Source organism: Clupea harengus, chromosome 21 (genome assembly GCF_900700415.2).
Source record: "Clupea harengus chromosome 21, Ch_v2.0.2, whole genome shotgun sequence".
In the NCBI taxonomy this organism is placed as follows: domain Eukaryota; kingdom Metazoa; phylum Chordata; class Actinopteri; order Clupeiformes; family Clupeidae; genus Clupea; species Clupea harengus.
Window position 1 is genome coordinate 25,014,543 of NC_045172.1, and position 10,894 is coordinate 25,025,436.

Genomic DNA, 10,894 nt, shown 5'->3' on the forward strand with positions numbered 1-10,894 from the left:
ATTTTTGAATAGTTCCACTGAGAGCCACGCCTCCACTGAGAGCCACGCCTCCACTTGTCCTCACCGAGCTGAACCCTGACCCTGACCCTAACCTGAGATCAGAGGGAAATGTCAGTAAAGCATCAATAAAACATCTGTAAAGCATCAATAAAGCATCAATAAAGCATCACTAAAGTCTCCTGTGTTCTGTGTTCACACATACACAAACACACAGAAACACACAGAAACACACACACACACACACATCACATAGCAGGGAGGACACACTAGGACTGAAGTCAGCCTTGTTTGTTTGTATTGTGATTTTAATTTACTTAACGGTAACTACATTGTGTGGAAATTGTTGACATAACTAGGTTTAGTAAATCCAACATAAATTCACTAGCTTTATAACAATGAAAACCATTTAGGTACTGCTTATTCAAGACAGTTACGTTGGAACTACAAAGAGTTGTTCAGTCGGTGTTAGTAAATCCAGTTGAGTTGGAATTACATAAGTGAGTTAGGTCAGTGTATGAAGGTCTGTTTAGTTAGATCAGTGTTTCTCAAAGTGTGGGGCAGAGACATGAGAGGTGGGGCGCGAATGGACGCCATGAACGGGAGATTTAGTTTTTTACCCGTGATCTATGGCAATGCTTTCCTTTATAGACAATAGATTTTGATTTCAGGGTCGGCGTATTAATTGCAAAAAAAACCTTTAGTTTAGCTTAGTTAGGGCAGTGTACTGTTCTCGCTACGTGTTTTACACGTCCAGTGTGGTGACAGTCAGTTCAACAGTCAGCCAAACTTGATTTCACGAGCCAGGTAGCGAGCGCCTTGCTCCTTTATTGATGTCAGGTGAAAACGTATGAGCGAAACTATAATACACAAGAAACGGAAAATACTTAAAAGGTATCTTAACTAAACACAGCAAGTTACTATTAGACTCATAACACCAAGAATCATCGCAACAACAGATTACAGCAGAGCTGGCTAATAAGTGCTAACGTTAGCCACCAACGGAGTTATGAATTAATGGTGTGCTAACGGTCAAATATCTAAATGAATAATAATTACATTTTACGTTTCAACGAACTAACACAGTTCATAGAATTTAAACATAGTTCACTTAAACATATTTATCACAGTGTGAGACAGCGAAAAAACGTAGTCATTGTTTTCGAGGTTGCGAGGAAAAGCATAATTTAATAGAGGCTTACTAGATATGTGCGTTACTAACTGTCACAGTTGTTCCCTATCCCACGAGACGAGTATGATGTCAGTATGATGTCAAAGTAAAAGTCCGTCAACAGAAAGAAATACAATACTGTGTGCGTGCAGGGATGGATTACCAAACGGGCCTACCAGGCCCAAGGGCCCATGAGCTGTTATTAACTTTGCTTGCTGTCAATTGTTTTTAAACTTTGTATTTGTTAATATCTGAGGTGGCTTAAATGTATCTCTTATTTGTGGTTGGAAGCGGTGTATTTTGTTACACGTCCTGACCCATGGTTTCATAATCCGTCCATGTGTGCGTGTCCATAACAACAATACACTACAACATAAAATCACTCCAAGCAATATACATTTGCTGACCTAAATAAGATGCTATTGGTCATTACTTGAGGTTATTTCAATAATTGACCATTTTAAGCTTGGCCTACCATTTTATGGGAGCGATGAGGGACAGGTGGGGCTTGAAAAGGACCCCTTGTTCAAAGTGGGGAATGACAGAAAAAGTTTGAGAACCACTGAGTTAGATGAACACTGTCTGATCAATTAAGGCTAACTTGACCAAATAATATTGAAATGACTTAATACAGTCTTGTTGGTTTCACATAAGTTTGTTATTTCCTCTGTAATAATAGTATTAAATTAGTTTGAACACAACTCCGTTATGTGGAAATCATTGACATAACAATATTAAGTACATTGAACAACTTATTTTTTTGAGTGTAGTGAGCCCAGGTCAGGCTAGTTTTACATCCAAATAAAATATGATTTAATGAGCAAACACCCAAAAACACACACACACAGATATGCACACACACACATGAGTCAACAGCCGAACACAACTTGCAGCTTCTGTCTCCACCCACTCACTGACGGAGGCTCTGTGGAGTTGGGAGGACACCATCAGTGGCTCCAACGATGAATTTAATGTGGTTAGCGTCCATAGCCCAAAGTTCTCTCCAAATGATCTTCCTCGTCTCAACACCATCATGCCAGTTCATTCATTGCCATCTCCAGGCTTGTCTCAGCATATTTGAACTCCTCCACCAAGTCATTGGTAACTCCAAAACATGGCAACATGGCAACATGGCAAAAGCCCAAATTACAAGCACCACAATTTCAGTTTACCAGGTAAGAAGGTCTTATCAGTTGTACTGATAGCCTTAACAATGACTCCTCTAAGATCTGAAACCTGTCCTCCATAGTCATTCTTTTGGTATCATCATCATTATTATTATTATTATTATTAATAATAATAATAATGTTATTGTTACATGTTTATTATATTGTTATTATTGTTGTTGTTATTGTTATTAAATATATATTATATTGGTATTATTATTGTTGTCGTTATTATTATTATATACACTCAACGGCCACTTCATTAGGTTCACCTTGCTAGTAGGAGGTTGGACCTCCTTTTACCTTCAGAACTGCCTTAATTATTTGTGGCATAGATTCAGCAGGGCGCTGGAAACATTCCTCAAAGATTTTCCATATTTTCCCATATTGTCATGAGAGCACCACGCAGTTGCTGCAGATTTGTCGACTGCACATCCATGATGCGAATCTCCCATTCCACCACATCCCAAAGGTATTCTACTGGATTGGGATCTGGTGATTATGGAGGCCACTGGAGTACAGTGAACTCATAATCATGTTCAAGAAACCAGTTTGAGATGATTTGAGCTTTGTAACATGGTACGCTATTGTAGTGCCCCTGTACTCAACTGGGAGCGGAACAATCTATGCCTATGACCTCTATCGCTAAGATAGAGGTGCTTCGGGTTCTCGTAGTTATTAGTGTGTTTAGGCTAGTTCTAGGCTCGGCATTGGAGGGGGGAGAAAACTGACAATAATAAAAGCATATACAATTTATGGTAAATACAATAGTTTTAATAAATATAATGATATAATAATAACAATAATGATAATAACAATAAGACAATAATACAAAATAAAAGAGAGCGCTATTAATTATCAAATAAAATACAATTAAACAGTCCAAACAAAACAAATAGTCTGTGAAATCAGTGTATGTGTTTCTTAGCTGGTTCCAGTCCGGATCCTCAGTTCAATCTGGTCAATCTGGGTTAGCTCGCCATCCAACGTTCCAAGTGTTCAAAAAAACAATCTGCATATAGCAGTTCAACAGAACAATCAACAATCAACAATCAATAATCAAAAATCTAATATTTAAATATTTAAATATTCAAAGGTTCCGATCTCACACACGCACAGACTACTATCCGCGAGCCTCGGAACATTCCACTCCAACGTCTCCTCCCCAACGTCTCCCGTTTCCGAGAGTCCGTTATATATACATTAGCCTACCATCAAGTAAGTTAATTCCCAATTCAATAATAACACCTTTATACATTCCCCAATTCCCCTATACAAAGACATGTAACTCCCGATTCTATACTAACACTTCTTTAACATACACATATCATTCTTGATTCAACTATAACAACTATAATTTCCCCGATTCAGCTATCCCAAACTATTTAACTCCCGATTCGATAATAACACTTTAACATACACAAATATCATTCTACATATAACAATAGTGCATACACAAACATTAAAAAAAATTATCCGATTGGTTTTAATTATTTAAATTGGCTAAATCAAACGGTCAGTTTAATTACTCACCGAAGATCCGAATGAAAGATCAAACGGTTTACGCTAGTCAAGGAAAACGATTAGGCCTACTTTACTAAGTTAATAAGTAAAGTAAAGTAACTTAAAAGAAGAAATATTAATTAAAGGGAAAATCGATTTTAAAGTAAAAAGAGGGTTTCATTGAGGAGCATAAATCAAACGGGGTGCATCAAAGGAATCAAGAAGAAGAGTATTAATAAAAGAAAAACAAAAGATCTCCTTGGAGACGGTCGCGTGAAAGATTTTTACGCGACTGTTTAATCCACTTATTTAGGTGGGTTACACTATCCTGCTGGATAATGTGGTCATAAAGGGATGGACATGGTCAGCAACAATACTCAGGTAGGCTGTGGCATTTAAACGATGTTCAGTTGGTACTAAGGGGCCTAAAGTGTGCCAAGAAGATCTCCCCCACTCTATGCTCCCTCTCGCTCTCTCCACTTTTGCTTCCACTCGGCTAGTATTCTCTGTTTCCCCGTCCTGTGTGTGTGAGAGTGATTGTTTTAAGGCCCTTATTGAAACATGCCTGCACCTTTTATTGCAGATATGTGACTGAACTCCTGGGAGCAGAGCAGTATCTTACCAGCCTTGTGTCACCTGTCTAGAGTGATGGAGTCAGTCATCTGATGATGATCCCATCTACGTGGTGAAATTCAAAGACACCTTTACTGCAGACCTTGCCAATCGCAAAGAGAATACCAATCTGAAGATGCTGAAAATTGCGACACTGTGTGACCCCAGGTTTAAGGACTTGAAGTGCCTCCCCAAAGAGGAAAGAGGTGAGGTGTGGGCTTTACTGCGCAACCTGATGCTAGAGGACAGAGATGGGATGTGTTCTGAACCAGTGAGAAGAGAGACAGAGGATCCAAAAAAGCAGAGGATGTCTTCCTTCTTGTTGGTCTCCGCTGATACAGAGGAAGACGAGGAGGAGGAGGAGGAGGAGTCCATTGACAAAGCTCTGTTGCAGATGGGGGACTGTCCACTAAAGTGGTGGTCAGGAAGGCAGCACACACATGAGAAGCTTGCAGGAATAGCAAAGAAACACCTGTCAACCCTGTGAGCGGCTGTTCTCACTCTCAGCTCATATTGTCCAGAAGAGGAGAGCAGCTTTGGCTCCAGAAAATGCTTTTTTGTCTCAGCAATTGGCTGAAAGTCAAAGATGATTAGGCACAATTCAGTTAAAGTAGCAGAGATCTTCCTGTTTTCATTTTCACGTTTGTTTGCACTTTAAGTTTTTGCACTTTAACATGACAGATTTGAATGCCAGTTCAGTTTACCAAGGCCACTTGTTAGGCTGTTGTGTGTGTTGTTCAATGTTAAAGATGACACTACCAATGGTGTCTCAAATACACTTTTTTTTTTTTACTAATCTGGATGTTTCACTGAAGATTTATCATACATGATATTTAAATACCTGGCTGGCACTTTATAGGTAGGAGTTATAGGCCTGAGCCTCTTTGAAAACACAGCTCTGTGTGTAGTTTTGTGTAAAAAAAAAAAAAATTAAACAAGTGTCTAAAATACATGCTGTCTGAAGTAATTACTCGTTCATTTATAAGATTTAGTCTTTAGAAGAAAAACTAACTTTTAATCGCGATTAATGAATTTCAAATGTAAGATTAATAAGTTAATTTTTTGTAATCTATTGACAGCCCTAATATATATAAGGTATTATTATTATTATTAATTATAAGTATTGACAATAATAATAATAATCAGTAAATATTCTATTGAATAGCAGCGATGAGCGGGACAAGCAGCCCAGCAGGTCATTCAGTAGTTTGCCATGGAAACGTAATGTTGTCTTGTCAAAGGTGTGGCTGTTAACACTCACAGCAAGTTTCATGTCAATTGACCAAAGGTTGGCCGAGATATGAGCTCACTTCCTGAAAAAATAATAACTTTGTGAGGCTTAGTCTCAAGATCATCTGTGCCAAATCTGGTGAAGATAGGAGAAGGTTTGTGGCTACTGAAAAAAAATTAAGTTTGTGATTAAATCCGATATGGCCCCCCCTAAAAAATCACTCAGGACTCTGCACTTTAATCACTTGTATTACGTTTAAAATTGTATTACGTATTTTATATATATAGTATTTATAGTATTTATAATATATATAGTATTTATAACCACTGTACGTGAATCATTATGTTTACTTTGTATTAGGAAATGTCTTGTCTTATCTGTTATCTTGTTTTATATGTTTCACCGTGGGAGAGTGGGAAACGTCCTATCGATTCCTTTGTATGTCTTGACATGTGAAGAAATTGACAAAAAAGCTACTTTTGACTTTTTTTTTTACCATAAATTTGGTTGACACGATAGATTGTCATGTCCCATCCTTAGGATGCCCCACTGGTTCAAAAGACTCTGCTGTTCCAGATAAGAAGACCTGTAAACAACATACCATAACATTGTTAAGACTTTAAGCAGAAACAAGGCCACAGAATTAGCAGCTGTGGTCCACTAAAGTAAAGCTATCTTTGAAAAGCAACTCAGACAAAGAAATACATTATGTAAGCAGACAAGGCCACTAACCAGGCCGCACTACAACAACCATCTGACACGTACACAATTGAAGAATTAGATCTCACAATACTAAAAGATATGCTGCAATATTGAGCCATGGTGAAAACATGCCTCAATAATTCTTAATAGTAATAATTCTTCTAATTCTTATTAAATGATTTAGTTTGAAAGATGTTTAAACATTCAGTTATAGATTCTAGCCATAGACAGTCATTGTTCATACAACCCCCAGTCAGCAGGACTGGTAGAAAATAATGAACCAACCTTAAAAGCAAGTTGAGAATCTAAGAGTGAAATTAGTGAAATTAAGCACGCATGTTATCACTGTCACTGCCTAAACTCTCAAACCATTTGCTGAAACAGATAAAGAGATTGAATATACATTTGCAGAATATGGCAAAAATGTGAATTAGCAAAATGCTCTCAGAACTCTCTGCTTCACAGGAACCTGTGAGGCTGAAACCAAGGTTGGGTCAGGAGATTGGGTCCTAATCAACAGCCTCAAAAGAAAACACTGCCACTCGCCCAAGTGGGACAGACCATACCAAGTGCTACTGTCAACATCTACTACAGTCAAGATAGCGGAGAGAGCCACCTGGATACATCGAACACACCGTAAACGAGTAAGTCTGCCTTAGAAAGAGACAGAGGATAGGAGCTGTTTTCCTCTACAGTTTTCCAAGGCCGGCCCACTGTGACAGAAGTCCAGCTACAAAGAGGATTCTTTGCAATTTTTCGTCTCAAACCTGGTGAAGAAACCAACGCTGTCCAGTGGGGTAGAAAAGCCTAGTGGATACTGGGAGGGCGGGGCGGTCCCTATCTCTGTGAAGTCATTTCAAGAAAATGAAACAAAGTGTGGAACTTTTGATATAACTGTACTGCTCTACATTTTGGGACTGTTAGCATATTGATCACAACAGGCACCGGTCTTGGTCAAATATCCGCAATGGGGCCGGGCCAAAGATCATCCGTGGTGGAAAACCAGACTGCCCAAACACACTGTCCACAAAGAGACTGTTTACATTTTCCTGCCCAGTAATATTCAACAGCCGATGTGTTCTGCAGGATGCCTGATGGGGAACAGGGCCTTCAAAGGACACAGCAAAGAGGCCTTGTTTGAATGTTATCTAAAGCCTAGGCGAGCTAATAACACACACACACAGTTGACCAAGGGCGTAGGTTTGGTCTCAGCATTGGTAGGGACACTAGGGATCACTTTTGAGTTGCTAGCCTGCTGGTACTAGTCTAAACTAGCATGGTCCCATTATGTGGGCACGTTAGCTTTATCCTTCTGGCTTCAACAAGACCAGCTGCTGCTAACACATGGTCGAAAGATTGGGTCGTATTTTTATCTACTTATGACTGTATTGTTGAATAGTGTGTGTATTGCTGGTACTGGAACATGGACATCTCAACAGATAGAAGTAGCAGTTAGATGAGAAGGCAACTAGCTGAAAGGCCTTTTCTGACAAACCATGTCGCAGAGATACCTTTTCTGATAAATCACGTGGTCTAGATACCTTTTCTGATAAACCACGTGGCAGATACCTTTTCTGATAAACCACGTGGCAGATACCTTTTCTGATCAACCAGGTGGCAGAGATACCTTTTCTGATAAACCACGTGGCAGAGATACCTTTTCTGATAAACCAGGTGGCAGAGATACCTTTTCTGATAAACCACGTGGCAGAGATACCTTTTCTGATAAACCACGTGGTAGAGAGGCCATGACTAGGGATGGATTACCGAAAGGGCCCAGGGGCCAATGAGCACAGGGGGCCCCTAAGCCAGAGCGTCTGCGTGAAGTAGCTGTTATTAACTTTGCATTTCTTGTTGCGTAGTCAATATTATAGGTTGCTTAAATGTATCTCTCATTTGTGGTTGGAAGTGGTGTATTTTGTTAATTTGCTGTTGGCTTTAATTGAGTGTACCTGCGCTGTGTTAGAAAATGTGTATGTAGGCTGTAAATCCTGTTGAGGTACAGGTGAATTTAGTTGTTGTGCTGTTGAACAAAAATGTCATTACATTTAAGTCATGTCTTGTGAGCGCACAAGAATTGTTGGCGCGGGAAGGGGTGAGGGGGGCCTTTTAGATGTCCAGGCCCAAGTTTCATAATCCGTCCATGGCCATGACAGGGTCACAGGCCTTCAGAAAGAAACTTCTGAGAGGGACATGACAGGGTCACAGGCCTTCAGAAAGGCGCTTCTGAGAGTCCATGACGGGGTCACAGGTTCCTCTAAGACGCTTCTGAAAGGCAACAAGATAGGCAGTCTACAGACTACAGGAAACTGTGCAATATGCACACTGTTAAAAATAGATGTAACAGTTTCTCATGTGGTTAAATCTGATTAGGTAAGCAAGAACAGGGGTACAGGGAAGAAGAGAGGTGGCTAGATCTTTAAAAAGGGATCGGGAACTTTGTCCTGAGTTAGTCTGCCTCATCACTTTTGCGATGCCAATGGACCAGCTAACACCGACCTGGGCTTCTTGATAGCTATTTACTCTCTCTGTGGTGAAAAAACTTTGGATGTGTCTTTTCTTTTTTGGTGGCATTTTCCTATCTTCAAAGCACAAAAGGGTCAAAAATATCAATGCTGACGCCAAACGAAATACTAATATGAGGCTTTTTTAATTTCCTGCGAACGTGAGCCTCTTCATCCAATGAGATGACAGCATCTTGTCTCGCAGGCTCGAGGGCGCATTGGAAAGCTTGGAATTTACTCTTCACTCTTCTGGGCGACGAACATAGTATAGATAATAATACGAATGAGTTTGCAAATATATTGTGCAACATATTTTTTATAACAGGCAATTCAAATGAACTAAATATTGGTGGGGACAATTGTGTCTTTCCCAAACTTTGGTCGTGACTAGTCCCTATGGACCATATGCAAACCTACGCCCTTGCAGTTGACATCCACTATGGTTGGCCTACAAATGCAAAGTATACAAATGTGTGATGAGAAATATGAGGACATTTTAAAATTATTGACTTATGATGATATGGAGTTATGCTCAGTTATGCTCAATGATCTCTGTTCCGAAAATCCATGTAATGAAGCTCAGAATGATGATTTTTGAGGTTATCCCCTTGAAATTGATAATTGACGAATTAACAAAGATGATTTGTGATTTCGATTGTGATTTTGATTGTGATTATGATTGTAATTTGATTATCCATTGAAACGGATAAAAGGATGGATTGATGGAGATCATCTCCCAAATACTGTTAATGACTTAAGAAATATAATAATCAAGTGCCTTGTATTATTAATTACCTTATATGAATGATGTACTTATGTAAGCAGGAACATGGCTTTCTGTGTTTCTGCGTGTGTGTAACTTAGAATATTAGGTGCCACTTAGTCTGCATTTGTACAAGAGCATGTTTAGACCAGAAGTGATAAGCTTCTTCCGACCTTGTGCAAAACTGCCATCCTTGCAATATAGGGAGCCTCGGACGTCAGAGATCCACCACATGGTTATCCCTGCTGAAAACTAAACTTCTGTCTATATAAACCTTGTGCGATGTGTTTAACAGGGCTTCACTTTCAGCCTTCAGCTGGGAGTGAGCCCGATTGCAATTGTTGTTGTTGTTTGTCTAATAAATATACTTATATGCAGCTCCGGAGTCCTGAGGTAACTTCACTCTCACACACACACACACACACACACACACACCACACTCTCTCTGACACACACACATACACACACACACACTCACCACACACACACACACACACACACACACACACACTCTCTCACACCACACACACACACACCACACACTCCACACACACACTTCACACCACACACACACACACTCTCACACACACACACCACACACTCTCACACACACACACACACACACACACACACACACACACACACACAACACACACACACTCTCACTCACTCTCACTCTCACACACCACACACACACACACACACACACACACACACACACACCACACACGCACACGCACACATTGAGGGTTAGTGTGGGAGGGGCGGGAGGCTGAACATAAGAGGTTGTAGAGGGTATTTAAGGGCATCTGGAGAGATGCTTTCCATGCTGTTGAGACGTCACTGGTGTTCCTTCTGAAGCCACATGAAGCTGAGCATTGTGATCTCCCTCTGCGCTCTACTTTACCTCTCTGGTACGTCCGCTCTCTCTCTCTCACACACAACACACACACACACACACACACACACACACACACACACACACACACACACACACACACACACACACACACACACACACACACACACACACACACACACACTACAGACACACTACAGACACAGAACACCAGTGTGTGACTAAAGCTGGAAGAACAAACTCTATTTTAACATAACTATGTTTTTTGACAAACATCTCTTTGTAGAGGCTGATGCTCTGGGTGGCTATTGTTTTATGTGCTGAGCCACTCTCCCTCACTCACCCTCTCGCTCTTTCTTTCTCTCTCACACACTTCCTCTTCTCTC

At 40.2% G+C, this 10,894-nt stretch overlaps 2 protein-coding genes across 2 annotated transcripts in view; both read left to right on the forward strand.

Moving 5' to 3' along the window:
* Nucleotides 1-70, forward strand: part of LOC116218105 (serine protease inhibitor Kazal-type 1-like) — a 26,138-nt gene extending 26,068 nt beyond the window's left edge. The window contains exon 5 of the mRNA XM_031558282.2: nucleotides 13-70. The gene's annotated coding sequence lies outside the window, so the exon portion shown is untranslated. The remainder of the gene's footprint in view (nucleotides 1-12) is intronic.
* LOC116218158 (histone-lysine N-methyltransferase, H3 lysine-79 specific-like) overlaps nucleotides 1-4,936 on the forward strand; it is a 7,505-nt gene extending 2,569 nt beyond the window's left edge. Inside the window, exon 6 of the mRNA XM_042702866.1 lies at nucleotides 4,618-4,936. Coding sequence (XP_042558800.1) covers nucleotides 4,618-4,936 — 319 coding nt within the window. The remainder of the gene's footprint in view (nucleotides 1-4,617) is intronic.
* The last annotated feature ends 5,958 nt before the right edge of the window (nucleotides 4,937-10,894 follow it).